The sequence below is a fragment of the Caretta caretta genome, chromosome 10 (assembly GCF_965140235.1).
Source record: "Caretta caretta isolate rCarCar2 chromosome 10, rCarCar1.hap1, whole genome shotgun sequence".
Lineage (NCBI taxonomy): Eukaryota > Metazoa > Chordata > Testudines > Cheloniidae > Caretta > Caretta caretta.
Window position 1 is genome coordinate 9,474,766 of NC_134215.1, and position 19,740 is coordinate 9,494,505.

The 19,740-nt window shown below is 47.0% G+C and overlaps 2 protein-coding genes across 3 annotated transcripts in view; both read left to right on the forward strand.

Moving 5' to 3' along the window:
• Positions 1 to 2,489: 2,489 nt before the first annotated feature.
• On the forward strand, positions 2,490 to 8,524 carry ACTB (actin beta). Its single transcript, XM_048866357.2, has 6 exons — positions 2,490 to 2,635; positions 5,027 to 5,155; positions 5,511 to 5,750; positions 6,338 to 6,776; positions 7,094 to 7,275; positions 7,811 to 8,524. The coding sequence occupies exons 2-6, from the start codon at positions 5,033 to 5,035 to the stop codon at positions 7,952 to 7,954; spliced, it is 1,128 nt and encodes a 375-aa protein (XP_048722314.1). The 5' UTR covers positions 2,490 to 2,635; positions 5,027 to 5,032; the 3' UTR covers positions 7,955 to 8,524.
• An 8,505-nt stretch (positions 8,525 to 17,029) lies between these two features.
• FBXL18 (F-box and leucine rich repeat protein 18) overlaps positions 17,030 to 19,740 on the forward strand; it is a 30,965-nt gene continuing 28,254 nt past the window's right edge. For both annotated transcript variants that reach the window (XR_007358852.2, XM_048867077.2), the window contains exon 1: positions 17,030 to 17,128. Coding sequence is in view for 1 of the 2 variants with exons in the window: in XM_048867077.2 (XP_048723034.1) it covers positions 17,111 to 17,128 (18 nt within the window). In the remaining variant the exon portion in view is untranslated. The remainder of the gene's footprint in view (positions 17,129 to 19,740) is intronic.

Here is a 19,740-nt window from a genome sequence, read left to right on the forward strand (position 1 = left end):
ATTCCCTTCAGGCATCCTGTTAATTGAATGAAGGCCCAGTCCTGCACACCTCTACTCAGGTAGTCTTTATTCACCTGAGTAATCTCCTTGACTCTCCTGTGACAAAGGCCTTTCAAGGAACAGGCTGTAAAACTGTCCCAGCAGCCCTTCCCATGACGTGGTACCCCATCACCCCGTTGTCCCTCTGCACCTGAGCCTCACCTAACCATATGATCAGGGCCACGCTCCTTTGGGGCATCCCGGCTTAAAGGTACCAGTTGGAGGTGTCTGATAAATAGCACACATTGTTAGCATTTTCCAGGGGATTTTGTGTTTTAAACCACTGGGATTAAATCTGAAAGGACCTACATTTAAGTAACAGTAAGTCTGTGCTGCCAACTGCAACAGATTGTGAGTTGAGGCTGACACTTTACTTACGCTACTGTTTAATTAACTTGATTAATTACTTAAAGTTTGTACAGTGCTTTGAAGATGCAAAGTGCTATGTAATTGCTGGGTATTGTTACTGTTATGATGGCCTAACCTGTATTTTGAAATGATGTTTTATTATAATAATGAAACCCAGAACTGCAGAAATACAACGCAGTGAGGAACGGTTCACACAAAGACACGTTTAGCTCGGCACCAAACAGCTAAATGGAAAAGGAACAAGAACTCCCAAGATCCAGCTAAGTCTGATCCTACAATGACCTGTGTGCAAATGAGTGGCTGCAGGCCTCCATCTGCAGAGAGCTCAGGCCAGGATCAAGGCCTAAGACAACAATCACTAAGCACTACTCAGGCCAGGCCTGCACTATACACGCCCTGAGCGACAATCATACCAACCTATCCCCAGTGTAGACACTGCTATGCCGATGGGGGGCTTCTCCTGTTGACATAAGCGACTGTCTCTCCCGGAGGTGGATTCATTACACAGACTGGAGAAGCTCTCTTGTTGACATAGTATCATATTCACTGAAGCACTCCAATGGCATAGCCTCACCGGTGCAGATTTTTAAGTGTAGACCTGCCCCCAGTGGGTGGGATTCACAAAGGTATTTAGAAAAAAGAAAAGGAGTACTTGTGGCATCCGATGAAGTGAGCTGTAGCTCACGAAAGCTTGTGCTCAAATAAATTGGTTAGTCGCTAAGGTGCCACAAGTCCTCCTTTTCTTTTTGCAAATACAGACTAACACGGCTGCTACTCTGAAAGATATTTAGGTGCCTAACTCCCACTGTGACACAGGGAGCAAGCAGATCAGGTGCTGGTACCATATCGCACATTTACAGCAAATTCAATCTTAATACAAAGACCTTTCACAGTTTTTGTAAGTTACCGTAATACTCCTTGGGTGGGTGAGTTAAAGGGCCACCTTTACCAATGATGGCAGCAAGAGCAGCTCCATTATGTCCACTGCCTTGTGGGGGTGAATTTGCCCCTTAAATTCAATTTTAAATTGGAATCTGTTCTGGATGATTATTACTTGCCTGGTGCCAAAGGCACGTTAACAATCCAGCATATGGACAATAGGGTCCAATTTTCCTTTGCCCTATGACCTCTTGGTGCTGCTTTCCCAGCATAAATGGGCCATAAAGACAGCAGCTCTGCCCACTAGGAGTACCCCTAGTATAAGCGGATATAACCAGCTGTAGGCCATGCCTTTTCACAGCTTGGGGTGTAGGGGATATTCCAGGGGTACAGTTGGGGACAGGAACTCTGCTGCTGCCTGAGGCTACTCTAATTTAGCCTGGGGGACCAGGAAGGCCCATTGGACATCCCCAGAGTAAGCCGCCTTGGCCTTTAACCCCTTCCTGCACTGAGGGGGACCTCAGCTAGGCCAGAGAAGTGGCTCTAAGGTTCCGGTCCAGAAGACCTTGCAGTCTCAGGGCCCATTCGCAGCTGAGTGGCGTGTGGCCCCAGTGGAGGCCAGGCATTTCTTCCAGTAGCCAGCCCCCTGCAGCGTTCGCAGGCTCAGGCTCTAGATAACCTCTTTTTCACTGGAGTGCCGAGGCGGGGAGGTTATTTGAAGGGGACAGCTGTGGGGCACCGGGCGCCACACGACCAAGCACGCCACGCTCCGTCGAGGGCGGCCAGGAATCGGTAGCAGGCGGGTGGGGTGGGAGACAGTAAGACCCCCAGGCCCTGGCGAGCCACAGTGGCCTGGGCCACTAGAACCCTTCCCCCCAGGAAAGAGGCTGGTGCACGGGCAGGGCAGCAAGGCAGCCTCTGCCTGCACGTTTCGTTATGAATCCACCCTGCATTGCTATGGCACTGAGCGTGGGCTCAAGCCTGGAAAGGAGCAGCCTGGCTACTGCACCCACAGGCAGCCAGGAGCAGCCCTCCCCCACCCCTCCTGCTTCTCTCTCTCTCTCTTTTTATTTTTTTTTTTTCAAGAGGGGAGGGGAAAAAAAAAAAAAAAAAAAAGCCCTGCTGCAATGTGCAAAGCGGCTCGGGAGAGGCAGCGGCCCGGCCAATCAGAAGGGCTAGCTCCGAAAGTTGCCTTTTATGGCTAGGGCGCTACCGCTCTGGCCCCATAAAACCCGGCTCGCGAGGCGGGCTGGAGTCGCTGTGAGCTCCTTCTGCACGCGCCACGTTCCCCCCCAGCCAGCCGAGCCGCCTCTCTTCGCCTAGGGTTTAAACTTGCAACTTCCTCCAGGTAAGGGAAGGGGGGCAGGAGCCCTCCTCAGAGCCGCTTTCCTTGGGGGGGGGGGGCGCACAGAGGACGGGCTGGGTTTCTGAGGGCCCCCTTCTTAGCTAGAGGCGAGAGGGGACTCGATTTCACTGCTCTTGCCCCATCGAAAAGCCCCCCAAGAGGGGCTGAATGCGGATGGCTTCCAGCTAAACGCTGCGGCTGTCTAATGCTGCCCCCCCCAAGGGAAAGCCCTTGGAAGGCTGTTATGGGGTTGCTTTGTTTTTTTTTCTTGCAAGATTTATGTAGGGGCTGCTCCTTTCCTGGGGAGAGGCTCGCTCTTGGTGTGCAAAGCTAAAGTGCACAAACCAAAATGGGAAGGGCTGAGCATGGAGGGGCGCGATCTTCCTTGTCCACGGCCGTAGCTGGAAGTGGGGATGGACTGCATGGTGAGCTTGTACAAAGGGGGGATGGATCCACGGATTCTTTTGCATGGCTGTGACCAGGGGAGGTTGGGGGGGGTGCGGTGGAGTTTGCCTCCAGTTAATCTGTGTTTGTGGGTGTAGAGTGTCTCTTGGCTTGCAGTGTTGCTGACACGGCTCTGGGGCTGTGATCTGGTTTGCTTGCTTCGGTGCCTAAGAGGGATTTGATGTTGGACTAGAGGCTGGAGGAGGACGGGAGTCCAAAGCTTTACATGGTTTAAGAAGGGGAGGGAAGTGGTGGGTTTGGTGGGCCACTGTTGCTGCCCAAAAGAGGGGCTTGGGCGAGTGCCTCTCAGCCCCTTTTCCCCCCTAGGATTCGTCCAACCCCTTTGGAAAGGGAGATCTGTTCGCTGCCCCATAGAGCTGGTAGGGTGTGACTCCAGAGCTGCTGCTTCCGGTGGCAGAAAGCCGGTACTCCTATTGTATCAGCTCAGCACATGCTGGGTGAGGGTGGGGGAGGCAGAGGGAGGATCCTCCCTGCCCAGGATGGGGAGGGGGGAAAGCCATGAATCAGTCTCCCGGCCCATAGGCGGGGAGGAGGGGGTCTCTTTGTCTTGTTGAAGGCACACTGGCTCTTTCTGAGAGGTGGCTGCTTCTTCTCTTCTCTCCCCCCCCCCCCGCACCATCCATCCATCCTATGCGGTGGTTACACTGGAGACACCTTTTTCTTAGGGGGCTCTAAGGGGTCGGTGGATCCAGGAAGAATGATCTGAAACCTGATTCTGCTGAGGGCATTGTCCCTAGTGTCTGGGAAGGAGTGGGGTCCCGGTGGGTCCAGATGGCTAGTGTCTCTGGCCTTGGTGCACAGATCAAGGGTTATTCTGCCTGAGAATAGGGGGAAGAGATGTGGTGTTTTATTGCTAGTTTGGTTTAAAATGCATTTTCAAAAAAACCAGGATTCATCCCTGCCAAGCCTTGCTTCCCTCCCCAGACAGTGGGGTGAAGGAACTAGGTTCCCAGAGCAACCTTGTTAGGTTGGTACAAGGGGGGGGCAGGCACAGGTGGGGAGAATCTGAGTCTTCAGTTAACTGGTGGAGCTGCTGCTCTAAACCTGGCACTTTAGTCTCAGTACTTACTGAGTTCTCCTTGCCAGTGTGTGTGAATTGCATAATAGCATTGTCTTAATCCTCTGGCATCGGCATATTCATCAGTGTCTGAAATGTAAAGGGTTTTGAGGCTGGTGGGGAACCTGCAATTAAACTTGGCTAGCTAATTAAATGTATATAAAGCAGGTTTCTTTCTTAGGGTTAGGTCAGTGGGAGACTATTTCAAAATGATCTGTGAAAGCTAATGCAATTGCTCGCATGACTGGTCTAACTAGTCATAGAGCCAGTGTGCCCAACAGGGTGGGATCCAGGGACATGCTGCTTCTCTGAAGCAGGGTGTGGGTAACTTCCCCTTTTTAAACTGGTTCAGTTGTCCTCTTAACCCTGTGCTTCAGACACCCCTAGTGCTGGTACCAGGCACACTCCCTCTTGCAGGGAGTGGCCACAGCCATATGCCTCATTTGAAAAGGGAGGGGAGTGGCTTGTCTCCTTAATCAGTCCACCAAAAGCTGGCTACATACTGCACTACTGGCTTCTTGCAAAGCTTGCTCTAACCATTGCCTTTTATGGTAATAATGTGAGACTAGAGCAGGGACTTCCTTTGTCCCAAATCTGTGCAAAGGCAAAATATGCAGTGCTTTGCACCATCTAGTGGCTGAAAGGGAGAAGTCCAGCAGCTTGCAAACAGGAAGTGAGAAAGGAAATGGGTGGCGCACAAGCAAATGGTTTAATCTTACTGCATGGGGTTTTCCTCCCAAACCATGAGACACTCGCTGCTATTACAAGTTTATTTTCCAGAAACCCTGGAGCATAGGGAGACTTCAATAAACTAAAGGGCAACATCTGTTACCCAGCTAATCAAGCTTGCTGACATTCTCATTCCTTTACAGTTCACCATGGACGATGATATTGCTGCGCTTGTTGTTGACAACGGCTCCGGTATGTGCAAAGCCGGTTTTGCTGGGGATGACGCCCCTCGCGCTGTCTTTCCATCCATCGTTGGTCGCCCCAGACATCAGGTATGTAATGGAGTAGCACCTTGCCTGTCTTGTGCGATGAATCCTAAAGCTCAGAAGAAAACACTGCATAGTGTCTCTGATCTCTGTCCTCTGTGTACACACAGATGCATGGCTGTGTAGGAGCGAAAAGAAATGACCTAGCTTGGTTCATCTTACTGTCAGCCAGTAAAACTTCCCATCTCTACTGGGATGGGGAAGTTTTGTACCTATGGCCTGGCTTCCTAGGTCCTGTAACCTAAAGAGAACGCTAGCTGCCATGGCTGAGGAACAGGCCTGGGGTTTAGTCAGCCAATGGATTGTCTTCAGAGTTGGTGGATCAAGTTTGACTAATCGGCTCTGACTTTTCTCTCTCCAGGGTGTGATGGTTGGTATGGGCCAGAAAGACAGCTATGTTGGTGATGAAGCCCAAAGTAAAAGAGGTATCCTGACCCTGAAATACCCCATCGAACACGGTATCGTCACCAACTGGGATGACATGGAGAAGATCTGGCACCACACCTTCTACAATGAACTCAGAGTTGCCCCTGAGGAGCACCCTGTGCTGCTCACAGAGGCTCCCCTGAACCCCAAGGCCAACAGAGAGAAGATGACACAGGTGTGTAAGAGGGCTTTGGTCCCCAGTCTCCATCATTTGGCTCCAGCTGACTTGAGATCCGCTGGCCAGCATTCCTCCCTTGCATGCTTTCATCTTTTTTCCTTTGCTATTCTCTACAGGGTTTTCCTTTCCTGACCTGAGTCTTCTCTTTGCTGGATCTTGACAGGTTTTATTTGCTCTTCCTAAGCTGGTTTTTCCTCTTGCTGACTTTAAACTAGCAACTCATTTAACTGCTGTTTCTAACGTGACACTAACCCATTCACCTGCCCTGAGTGACTTCTGTAACATAGCTTTCTAGAGCTTGTGAGAAAGCTAAGATGTGGATAGCAACAGTTGCTGTGTTGCAGCTGCATTAGTCCATATTTTCCATTCATCTTTCCAAGGTTTGAGCTTGGGTTGGTGGGTTTGCTGTGAGCTCAGAGCTGATTGGTACGGTCTCCTATTCCAGAAGACCAAATCCTGAGTCTGCAGACGCCACACTCTGCAGCATAAGGACACTTGCATGACTTGCTGCAAACTGTTTCTTGTGAGTGCTGATTGAGCCTCTTGGTCACATCCTGTCAACTTAACCTCTTTTATGTCCACAGATCATGTTTGAGACCTTCAACACCCCAGCCATGTACGTAGCCATTCAGGCTGTGTTGTCCCTGTACGCCTCTGGTCGTACCACTGGTATTGTGATGGACTCTGGTGATGGTGTCACCCACACTGTGCCCATCTATGAAGGTTATGCCCTCCCCCACGCCATCCTCCGTCTGGATCTGGCTGGCCGTGATCTGACGGACTACCTCATGAAGATCCTGACAGAGAGAGGCTACAGTTTCACCACCACAGCCGAAAGGGAAATCGTGCGTGACATCAAGGAAAAGCTGTGCTACGTTGCTCTGGACTTCGAACAGGAGATGGCCACCGCTGCGTCTAGCTCTTCCCTGGAGAAGAGCTATGAACTCCCTGACGGTCAGGTGATCACCATTGGCAACGAGAGGTTCAGGTGCCCAGAAGCCCTCTTCCAACCATCTTTCTTGGGTAAGTCTCCATTGTGTAGGAGAGGGTGGGATGGGCAAACTATACCCACCAAGCTTTAGTGGTGAAGTCCTCCTCCCCATGAAGTGACTCTGAATGGCCCATAGCTTACCACACAATGGGTCTAGAATAATTGTAAGTGTTGTGAAGCCAAGCAAGAGATCTCTTCTTGGCTGAAAGGAGCACTTGCCTCTATCCAGTGCTGGATTCTGCGTGATGTATGCTTGAGGCAGTCTTAGTGCGTGCTAAATTACACTATTTTAGGTTGTGATTAGCTAGTTGGTATCTTACTGACCTTACTATTGCTTCCTTCCTTTTAGGTATGGAATCCTGTGGCATCCATGAAACTACCTTCAACTCCATCATGAAGTGCGATGTGGATATCCGTAAAGACCTGTACGCCAACACCGTGCTGTCTGGTGGTACCACCATGTACCCAGGCATTGCTGACAGAATGCAGAAGGAGATCACAGCCCTGGCACCTAGCACAATGAAAATTAAGGTATGTTGGAGACTCCAGAACTTATGCTCTCTGCTCATGTTCCAGCAGTGGGTGGGGTTGTCCTAATTAAGAGTTAAGTCCCTGGGATAGAAGCCATGAGTTCAAATCATAGATATCTTAGATGGTATTTTGTTGACAGTGGTACCACAATTTCTGGGGCAGGTGATGTTAGTACCACCATGTGAATAGTCTTCCTTGGCCAGAAGCCCTGGTGCAAATGGGCTGACAAAGAATACTGTTCCGAACTTGAACATATGTGGGATGTTGCCACTCAAACATTGTTCACCATTAATGCCATATGGTGGTGAAAAGTGAATTCAGGCTACTGTGGGTCTTTTAATGTGGCAAATCTAGTGGCTTGCAACAGGCCTGGTCTTAATCGTTATTTAGTGAACCAAAGGTTTTCATTAAGTTGCGGAAGCACTTCGGAAGGGGTGTGCCCTGTTGGATATCACCCAAACTGATCCAGCTCGAATAGCATCAGTGGTGGTGGTTGGCAACTGATACAAGCATTTAACTTTCTTGTCTCCTACAGATCATTGCCCCCCCTGAGCGCAAGTATTCTGTCTGGATTGGTGGCTCCATCCTTGCCTCTCTGTCCACCTTCCAGCAGATGTGGATCAGCAAGCAGGAGTACGACGAATCCGGACCATCCATTGTCCACCGCAAATGCTTTTAAACCGGACTGTTACCACATCCCACCTTTGATAAAACCCATAATTGCGCATAAAACAAGATGAGATTGGCATGGCTTTATTTGTTTTTTTTGGCGCTTGACTCAGGATTTAAAAACTGGAATGGTGAAGGTGACAGCAGCAGTCTTAACGTGTTGGCGCGAACGTCCCCAAAGTTCTACAATGCATCAGGACTTTGATTGTACATTTGTTTTTTAATAGTCATTCCAAATATTGCATAATGCATTGTTACAGGAAGTTACTTGCCTCTGTGGAGGTAGCAGCCCAGCTTGAAGGAGCTAATGCCATAATGAAGGTGTTAGAGTAATGCTTGTCGGTAAATTATGTAACCCAACAAGTGTCTTTGTATCTGCCGCCTTAAAACAAAACACACTTGATCCTTTCTTTGATTTTTTTGGTCAAGCAAATGGGCTGTGTTCCCCAATTCTAGATGTGAATGAAGGCTTTACAGTGCCCCTTGATAGTCCAATGAGAAATGGTGCCAGTATGTGGGGGAGGGGAGGGGCTATCTGTACACTGACTTAAGACCAGTTCAAATAAAAGTGCACACAATAGAGGCTTGGCTGGTGTTGACTTTTTCTCACTTCACTGCACACGTGGATCATGTCCAGCTACTGGGTTTGGGGAGAACACCCATTCCCAGCTGGAGTGAGGGTGGGTGGGAAGGCAAGCTCAAGATGTGGTGCAGAGCTCACACTGGCTGCACCTACTCCAGAGCCTACAGCAAGACTTTCCTGGAACCTTCTCCGCTTCATTCCTTAGATCCTACCAAAGGCCAGTCCTGAGCCATTAGGTGCCACTAGGCTAAAGCAGGCAGACTTCACCGGGGTGACCAGTTTGTGTCCTTAAACTGTGTATGCACTCCTTGTTCTGCTTCCACTTCCATCTGCTTGCTCCTAGAAGAATCCAAGCAGAGATGGCCAATACTACTGTCATAGTGAAATTAAAGCAATCCTCCTCCTGGCCCATTGTGGGGAGGAGGAAGAAGGGTGTGGGTAGGTCTGCTACAGCCAAAAAGCAGAGGCATGTTGCTGTCACACTGAATCTCTCCTATTGTGCCCTCAGATCTGTAAGGGGCAGAATAGTTTCCTTGTGGGGTTAAAGGGCTGCTTAAACCCAGCAGCCAGGAATGGACCGGAGCTGACTTCATTTCCCTTCTGTTCACTACACTTCTCTCCACTTGCAACTCCCTAGTGGCCCTAGGACACAGATGACGGTGTAATGCAGAACTGAGCACCCACACCTCCAACTGCAGGTTGCTAAACAGCTCTGCAAATCAAGCATGGAGGTAATGACATGAGCAGGCTCCCCAGCAAGGTCATGCCAGAAGGGGGGAGAGGGTGGAAGAGGAGTTACAGTAGCTCTCTATCCTGCCCTACACTCTAGTAATAAGATGTAACCCTGGGAGCTCTGATCTTGTGTGGGGTGAGATGATGTGCCCCAAGCAGAACTGAAGTCTGTCACAAGGCACTTGTCATTTTTAATCTTACATGCTCCTATCCATGCTAAAACTTCCCAGGAATCTGGTACCTAGCATAATTAAACCCTCATTATAAGCAAAACTGATTGATAGTAGCTACATTATCTGCAAAAGGCAGTTAGCAGAGGCATTAATCTGCTGCATACCTCTTGGCCTGGCAATGTAAGAGTAGATACATGAAGCCCCTTCATGCTTAATCCTAGCTTTAATGACTGTCCAGGCTTGCAAACACTAGTTTCCCTTTTGTCTGATGTAACCACTTGTAAGGAAGTCAATAGCAAAACTCTCAGGGAAGAAGGGGTTTTATTTATAGAGCAACCAAACTGGGCTAGGCATGGCCCTGCTATAAAGAGCCATCCATTTAAAAGGATGGCAGTGAGACAAGGGAGAGATATACAGGCCATGTAATTGGCTGGTATAGAGACCCTGACAGAGATCAAGCCCCAATTATTTTGGGTACTGTGCAAACAACCCCTGCGCCAAAGAACTTGCCTAGACAAACAAGACAGGCACAGAGGGTGAATTGGCTTACCCAGGGTTTCTTTAGACACTGCAGCCTCTCCACTACATACACTGTGAGGTCTGTATTAACTTTTATTTTTTTTACACTATAGGTAGCCTTGAGGGATTCAAAGGAGGACATTCCAGCATGAACAACGGCACAGCTCTGTGGGGTCAGGCCCTCACCTCTCTCATCCAGTTGAGAGCAGCTGACTAGAAACTGGTTTCAGAGGAACAGCCGTGTTAGTCTGTATTCGCAAAAAGAAAAGGAGTACTTGTGGCACCTTAGAGACTAACCAATTTATTTGAGCATGAGCTGAAGTGAGCTGTGGCTCACGAAAGCTCATGCTCAAATAAATTGGTTAGTCTCTAAGGTGCCACAAGTACTCCTTTTCTTTTGACTAGAAACTGAGGCTGATCTAGTCTCTGTAATGATTTTCTAAGGTTTTTATAGCCTACCAGTGCTAAAGGACTGCCAGTTGATCACCCTTTAAAACAGAATGAAGGCAGGAACCAGTTTGAGGCTAAAATTCAATCTTTATCTGGTTTCAGAGTAGCAGCCATGTTAGTCTGTATCCACAAAAAGAAAAGGCGTACTTGTGGCACCTTAGAGACTAACACATTTATTTGAGCATAAGCTTTCTTTATCTGCTCTTTCAGCCTTGTCCTGTTTTGCCTAGCTATCAAGCTGCCTACAATATAAACCATCTCTCAGCTTGCAGACCTATGCGTTCTGTCTCCATGAATGGCAGTGTATTAACGATGGGAGCTCAGCTTACTTTTGGGTCTACTGGTCTTGGTCTGTCACCCTATTAATATATACTTACTTACAGAAACTCCGTTTCCAAACGTGTTCGGGGGATAGAGGATGAGCTAAACCCATGTCTCTTAGCTTGTCCTTAAAGCGTGGTGATCCCACAGAGTTCGTGTATAAAAGTCAAGCTCCTGCTTTCCTTTCTGACTGAAGAAGTTACTGTTGTGGTGGTTGTGATACAAATGGAAGATGGTGACATAAGAGGTGCAGGGGAAAGAAACAGAAGGAGGCAGCTTATTTATGAAGATCTAAGTGGCCAGGCAACTATCCTCAGCAGTAACAGATGCAGGAAGAGCATATATACATATAGCAATGTAATGAAACAGGGGAATTGTTTCACTAGAGGATGTTTTTTGTAAGGTGGCAGCAGTTGTGTTTCCTGCTTCCGAGGGCTGGTCAGTGAGGTCAGGGTTAGCAAAGTGGTTTGGGAAATGCTTTTGCAAGGGCTTCTCTGATTCTTTTCCCTTGCAGCTACAGTCAACCGACCAGTGAAGTGCACATGCTTCTTACAAGGTTCTTCTGGTATGGCTTATTGCCTTGGCTACCCAAGAACTTCATGTGTTATGCCATGTCAAAGCAACATAGAATCATAGAATATCAGGTTGGAAGGGACCTCAGGAGGTCATCTAGTCCAACCCCCTGCTCAAAGCAGGATCAATCCCCAATTTTTGCCCCAGATCCCTAAATGGCCCCCTCAAGGATTGAACTCACAACCCTGGGTTTAGCAGGCCAATGCTGTATAGATTCTTATTAGGTTCCTTGGATAAGGCTTGGTAATTGTGTCTCTTAGTGATTACATGCTGGAGAAAAGAATTTTGTGTCACCCTGGGGAAAACATTACTCACTACTCAGGACTCTGAACTCCTGGGGTGTTTTCCTTTAGCGAGCAAGGGGATGTTTTTTATACATAGTCATCTCTTCCTAACGCTAATTAGTGTTGAGTTAGATCTGGGAATTTATTTCTAGCCATTTCATAGGTTTGGGGGTAATACTGACTCTAGCCTCACTGAATCACTGGCCATTGGAAAAATGCGTGTCCTTAATCAAAAGTAGTCCTGCACCGTGCACTGTTTGTGGCAGAGGCCTGGGAGTCAGCAGATGTTGACGCAATACCCTCTGCTCCCACTGACTCACTGTGACCAGGCGCAAGTTCACAATCGCTGTCCTGCTTCTCTTGGCTGTAGATTAGAGAGAACGATACCCACCATGGTAGAGTGGCCGTGAGCTCCTTAGAAGAAAGAGGCTATGGAAGGGCAATGTGTTATTTCCATCATTGCGTGAGTTTGTTAGTGAACCACGACATGGATTCAGTGCTACATAGAGTATATTTATTCATCAAATATATTTGCATTTCAAAGAAGGCCCTCAGCTTCCCAGATGGGTGAGTCCCTCTTGTTCCAGTCTCTGCTTTCTCACTTTATACCTAGCTGGGCCTTCTAACCCTGGTCACTGATCAGTGAACAGGTGCTCCTCACATAATGCTGCTGGGACTTCCTCAGCATACAGACAATACAGAATCCAAGTGAATTCCTTTTTTCTTTGGCCATTGGGTAAGTCGATTTCTCAGCCGTACCTGGTATGTGTGTCGGTATTGTGGGTGCCAGTGACTAGGATCCACCCTCATTTGGATTTTTTAGGGGATTTTTCCATATCCTTCTGGAAGGCCCAAGAATTCCCATTTGCCTTAGCTTCACCTTCCTCAACTGTCTTTGAGACACCATGTCATGGGTTTAATCCTCAGCCATCTAGCCTTAACTCAACTTCCCAGTCAATGCCACACTTCATTTGATTGGGAGAAGAAGGCTAACTGGGCCCAGACTTACCTGATTTTTCATCCTTCTCCACTAAAAGTGCTCAACTTTCACTAGTGATCTAGACAGACACCAGCAGCAAGATGTGTGATCTATAATCAGCTTGGGAACAAGGAAGTCACCTCACCGATCAGCTTACAGGTGCAAGCTATCAAAACAGATTAGTATGTCCTTGGTAAAGGAGATTGTTTCTTCTTTTGGGATTTAGTTCCTGCACTAATTGATCATCAGCCTCCTTACTTTTCAATGTTTCCCAACCACCTGGAATATTATTGGGTGTCACCAGATGGCGCTGTTACAGATGGCCTTACAAGCTCTAGTTAACAGAAAGTATAGCTAGTTAGGGTGAAGGTGCAGAGCTGTTGGCTGCAGGTTAAACTCATGCAAACAAACTAAGTTATCATATGGTGTCAATGCATTACATGCCCCCTTTGGGAAAAGTCTATTGTCAAGCAGCAGATAAAGAATGTTTTGACTGGGATTTTGTCATTGAAATGGGTTGTAAATATTCTTTGTGCTCAGAGGAAGAGTTCCATGTTCTGAAGCAAGTGGTGTCTGGTTTTTTTGCAAAGTGGCTGCTAAACTACATTATAGAGTTGCTAGACATGGCATTGTGCTCTGGCTGACCCCCTACTGCCCATAATTCCCAAGTAGTTGGCAAACTGGTGGCGAGAGGAATGGGGCCATATCATATGCTATTATAGCTATTCCGACTTTCATTGCAATGCCTGGCCATCACCGGGGAGATTGCTGTATTTTACAGCCACACCCAGCGTGCCTAAATTACACTGGGAGCCTTAATGGTCCCTATAGCAGCCACATTTACATTCCCTCCATCTTCACCTTCTGAACTACACCTTCTGGAGGCACAGAACAGGCGCTGCCCTCCAGGTGTTTTACGCCTATCATGATGGCCCTGTTGTTTTAGTTGTTTATTTTGCCTGTATTTTACATTGGAAATTCAGGTCTTGTCTACCCTTTTTTCCTGAAAAATTATATGGATGACTAGAGAATGGGCAGGTTAGTGATCTCACCCATACTAAGCAAGTCAATCCTGATTGAGGGGCCTGTGTGATTGTTATTTGGACTTTAAAATATCCTTTTGGTTTGGTTTTGATAACTTCTATTTAACTCCAGCACCTGCCAAACAGTGAACATAAAACATGACTTGTAAAAGATGCTACGCTCTCTACCATCAAACAATCAAGGGTTGAAAGAGCTCTCACTCCATAGCTCTGGGCCCTCGAAGGGACACTGCTAGCAAAACAGGTATGACAAGACTTAAGGCTCCTGATATTTCTAAGTTTAAAAGTAGGTGCCCCCCCCCCCAGTCTTTTAATGCCTTGTTCATGACTTCAGAGAGAAACAGAGCAACTACTCATTTTTGTCCTTTCTAGGTCATCTTTAAGGACCCCTTTATATGAAAACAAAATCTAAAATCATACATGTAGCTACAGAAAATCCATCATTTTGGTGGCTTCTGTACTTGAGATTCTGCCGTCAGTACCCAGCAATGCAAATGAGGTAACTTGCACGCTCCATCTGTTTGAAACTGTAATATAACATTCCTGGGTGAGTTATCAGTCGTGGGGATTGAACCCTATAACTCTGAATCTTAAAGCGTCAGCTGCTGCACCTTGTGCTAAAGAGGTGTTTCTGTTAGCTGATGCTATAGAATATAAGAAGAGCCGTACTGGGTCAGACCAATGGTCCATCTAGCTCAGTATCCTGCCTTCTGACAGTGCCAATGCCAGGTGGCTCAGAGAGAATCAACAGAATAAGGCAATTCTGAATGCTTTATCCCCTATCATCCAATTCCAGATTCTAGCAGTTGGAAGTTTAGGAACACCTTGAACATGGGCTTGCGTCCCTGATCATTTTGGCTAATAGCTGGTGATAGAAATGAACTTATCTAATTCTTTTCTGAATCCAGTTATACTTTGGCCTTCACAACATCCCCTGGCAATGAGTTCCACAGGTTGACGGTGCACTGTGTGAAGAAATGCTTCCTTATGTTTGTTTTAAACCTGCTGCCTATCAATTTCACTGGGTGACCCCTAGTTCTTGTGTTATGTGACAAGGTAAATAGCACTTCCCTATTCACTTTCTCCACACCATTCATGATTTTATAGACCTCCATCATATTCCTCTCCCCCTTAGTCATCTGTTTTCTAAACTGAACAGCTCCAGTCTTTTTAATCTCTCCTCATATGGAAGCTGTTCCATACCCTTAATCATTTTTGTTGCCCTTCTCTGTACCATTTCCAATTCTAATATATCTTTTTTGAGATGGGGCAACCACAACAGCACACGGTATGCAAGACTTATCAACCTCTGCACGTGGCCCAGTCACCACAAGAAGGGGACAAAATGCCACACCAAGTGGGCGTGGGTTACAAAAGTAGGGTGAGCTCTACCTTAGCTTTCTTTGTTTACACTTGAGATTTGCCTCAGTGCAGCTGCTACGCTTGCTGGATCAGGGATAATTCCAAATATTGGCAAGGCCTTTGCATTCCCTCCTGAAAATGGATCCTGATGGAAGCCATTGAATGAACAAATTCATTTGTGAAAACAAAACTGCAATGCCCTGCAAAGCTAGATGTCAAACTTCATTTGAATACACCAATCAGAACAGGAAGGAAGGGCCACCCGGTGACTCATAGGCGGAGCCGGAATTGTGCTGGAGGGATCAGTAACTGCTGCCAAGGGTCATTTTCCATGACTTCTCAGGGGGTTGATTGACATATGCAATGCTGAGTCATGGTTTTGAATTATGCTAGGAGTTTGTGAGCAACCTCTCGGTCTGTTTGGAGCTAAAGTCTAAGATGGAGTATCACTTGTGGAACAAAGTAGAGCGAGTTGCTGCCTTGCTCAAAGCAAACCACATCAGCATGGATCCGTTGCTATGGATGGGAGACGTGGGCTTTGGGGCTCGCTTTTCAGTAGCCCAGGCGCTGTTACCTGACACTATTTAAGATATATTTTAAAAAAATTTCACTGCCCCCCTTGCAATCTTTCTGGGCACAGATACAGTGAAATTTGTGGTTTTGTCATGGTCATTCACTATATATTTGCACAGTGCCTAACTCAATGAAGCAATGAAGTGACTGCCTCAATTGCGGTAGCGGTTTCACAACATACATGTTTAATAATAATAATACATTTAGCTAAATACAGAATAAGAAGGTTCTCTTACATGCATTGACCCATGAGGATGGATTCTTGTCTAGGTTTTACTGCTCAAAAATTGTTTTAAACAATATAAAGGTAACTAACTGAAGTCAAATTAAATCTAAAGAAACTTAATCCTACAATCAGCTGTATGCAGTCTGTATGCCCCATTTTCAGGTCATTGAGCAAAACTTGACTAAACAGATCGGTTTAATTTTTCCTATATGTCTATTTTTATTTCACTTGATATTGATTGAATGCATTCCCATTCATAATACTATTGTTTTTGTGTAATGTGATAGCACATAGAGGCCACTGATGGGATCCGGGCCTCATTGTGGCTTGGCATCTCACAATGTAAGGCCACCACCCTGCTGCTTGATACACAAACTGCACGATCCGACTGCAGGATTGAGGCTTAATTAATTAATAAATGCCTGAAGTGTTGTCCTCTGTTTGCAACAGGGTACAATAAATGCTTTCAATGAGGGAGTAGCCTGTGATAGCAGATAGACAGGCCTTCAGGCAAAGTCCTATACAATTTAATAGGGCTGAATCCAATATGAAGCTGCAGAAATTTCACAGGGTTCTATAGACACGAAGCTGAAACCAGCGTTACCAACTCTTATGAGTTTATCACGAATCTCACCATATTTGCTGCTTGTCCTAAAGTCCCAGCTCTTGGAGTCATGGGATTATGCAACAACCCTAGCTTTCATTTAAAAAAAAGAGTAAATTATTAGCTGTGATAAATGCTTGAAAACGTGATTCCCTAATGGCTCAGAAACTGGAAGGGAAGTTAAAAGACCCCCTCCCCCAGGTATTACTTTAATAACATATCTTGCTTTCTAAACCAAGTTTTATGGGTTTTTTTTGGCACCTGACTCATGTTGCTTGGGGTTGGCAACAGTGAAAACCCTATGACTGTTGTATGGAATGATGAGATCTTTTCTACAGGGAGGTTTTGCTGGCCCAGGCTATCAGGACCTATGGCAGAGAGTGTAGAGACGATTCTCCGTGTAATCTCATATCATGGCTCAAAGAACGTTTGGAAAAATTGCCATAAAGAATCAGGGATTGCCCAGTGCCACTCCCAACATGACAGCTAGGAAGGGGGCGAGAGCCACTGCCACACTCAAGATGGCGGCACGAATGAGCGGCCAGGCCACTCCCAATATGGCGGCAAAAGGACGGCGCCACTCCCAAGATGAAGGCGAGGGGGAGGGGGCTGGCCCAGGAGAGAGAGCGGAAGTGAGGTCGGAGATGCGCCGGAAGTGTGAGGGTGATCCTGAAGCCGGGGAAGCGGCTTGTTTAAGCGGCTCGGCCGGGCGGGCCGGGCTCTGGAGGCGGCTGCTGGGGGACCATGTTCGACCCGGGACAGGTAACGCTGGGGGCCCGGCCCCGTAGCAACCCCCGCCCCTCCCTCTCCATCCGACTCCGCCCCCTCCTGCCTGCATCCCTCCCCACAAAGCCTCTTACCTAGGGGCCCTGCGGCCCCGCTTCCCCGCTGCCGTCCCCTCGCTTCCCCGTGTATTCCGCCTCCCCCTTCCGCTCCCCCGCCGCAAGGCCCTGTCCTGAGTGGGCCAGGGAGGCTGAGCTCTCCTAGCCCCCACTCTCTGGTGGGGGTGGGGGCGCCGCACTGATGCCCCCTTGCTCTGGCGGGGGCCCTCGAGGGCAGGCTGGCGCCTTTCCCAGCGGGACAATCCCCATTCCCCGCGTGTCACTTCGTGGAATCCCCTTCCTTGCAGACTTTTCAGAATCGGCTGAACAAGCATCTGTCAGGGATGCTCTAGGTTTATTTGGGCCTGTCTCAGGGCAGGGGGCTGGACTCTTCCCTTGCGGTCCCTTGCAGCCCTACCTTTCTGTGAGTCTAACCTCACGCTCCCTGCTCCCCAGTTCTTTTGATCCTATTGGTGTTGGTTTGGCTTCGTTTTCTTTTGAGACCCAAGGACTGTTGTCATACTTGTTCTTGATTAGAACAAATGAAAGCACCATGGAAGGGATTAGAATGGCAAAATGAATGGAAAGGAACCTTAGATCAAGCTAGGCTAATTCTGGGGCCTGCTAGGTGATCCTTTCACTTCCATGTTTGGCGATCAGTGCCCGGCTGTGAATTGTTTAGTTAAACTGGAAGGGGAATTGTCTAGGATCTTACTCGTGGATGAATTCTTTCTATGAGTTAGCAGGAATGTATAAATTGTGATCTTTGCTTCATGCATCTTTCATTATCCATGAGAACTGCATAATCACGGTTTCTGAAATGATAGTTAAAGGAGTGGTTCAGCTGTTTCAGTGCTCTAGCTGTAGTGTAGTGTGTTGGTGGGATATTTGGCCATGTCTGTGCTGGGTATTTATTTTTCTGTACTGGCTTAAAATGTTTTCTCTGTAGTTTAGAAAATGTACGTCTAGACTCTTAAAACAGGTTTCAGAGTAGCAGCCGTGTTAGCCTGTATTCGCAAAAAGAAAAGGAGTACTAGTGGCACCTTAGAGACTAACCAATTTATTTGAGCATGAGCTTTCGTGAGCTACAGCGTCTGATGCATCCGATGAAGTGAGCTGTAGCTCACGAAAGCTTATGCTCGAATAAATTGGTTAGTCTCTAAGGTGCCACTAGTACTCCTACTCTTAAAACAGAGTCTGACCGTAGGACCAACCAAACTCATATATCATATATATTTAGGATACTGCATGGCTTTCAGTCAGTTCAGCAAACTCAGTTTGAGCTCTTTTAAAGACAGGAGGAGAAATCCTGGCCCTCATCAAAATCAGTGGCAAAACTCCCATTGATTTCAATGGGACAGGATTTCCGTGAGGGTCTTTAATGATCTAGTTTGGTTCTTATCTCTGTGTAGGCATGCTGTAAACGCCATGCACTCAGGCCTGGGTGGAGAGGGAGAATGCAGTCTCACTTTGCTACAGAATCATTCCCAGTGGCTGCTGCAGTGTTGATGAGCTCTGGGATTAATAGTCTGTTACCTGGGAATTCTTGCCATGACATCTGATCTCAAGGGAGAGGATAAAAAGGAAAAACAGAGGTGAAATATGGCTTTGTACTGACCGTAGAGGGAATATGGCTCTGCAATTTCTGTAGTTTCAAATGATGTAAACATCTGACGTAAAATGTACAAATAAACTGAAGGCAGATGGTGGTATAAAAGATGAGCCAAAGTAAGAGATTCTTTCTTAGGTCAAATGTCTTGAGGGTGGGGGGAATAGAGGTGATATCTTGCATTTCTGAAGTAGGGGGAATTCACTTTCCCAATTCCAAAGCAGGTCTTGGGCAGTACTGGGAATTAACTAGTTTAGTAACAACACCATAGCAATAAACTACAAAAGCAGAATAAGCATAAAGGGGTTTTATTCTGTTTCTAAATCAGCACTTAGAAGGAGGCTGATGAATTGGCAAAACAGGGAGAAGACATTGCAGTATTGGCAAGGCAAGAGTGCTGTCATAAATATAAAGGGAAGGGTAAACCCCTTTGAAATCCCTCCTGGCCAGGGGAAAGCTCCTCTCACCTGTAAAGGGTTAAGAAGCTAAAGGTAACCTTGCTGGCACCTGACCAAAATGACCAATGAGGAGACAAGATACTTTCAAAAGCTGGGAGGAGGGAGAGAAACAAAGGGGTCTGTGTCTGTCTGTATGCTGCTCTTGCCAGGGACAGAACAGGAATGGAGTCTTAGAACTTTTAGTAAGTAATCTAGCTAGGTATGTGTTAGATTATGATTTCTTTAAATGGCTGAGAAAAGAATTGTGCTGAATAGAATAACTATTTCTGTCTGTGTATCTTTTTTGTAACTTAAGGTTTTGCCTAGAGGGGTTCTCTATGTTTTTGAATCTAATTACCCTGTAAGATATCTACCATCCTGATTTTACAGGGGGGATTTCTTTACTTCTATTTTTTATTAAAAGTCTTCTTGTAAAAAACTGAATGCTTTTTCATTGTTCTCAGATCCAAGGGTTTGGGTCTGTGGTCACCTATGCAAATTGGTGAG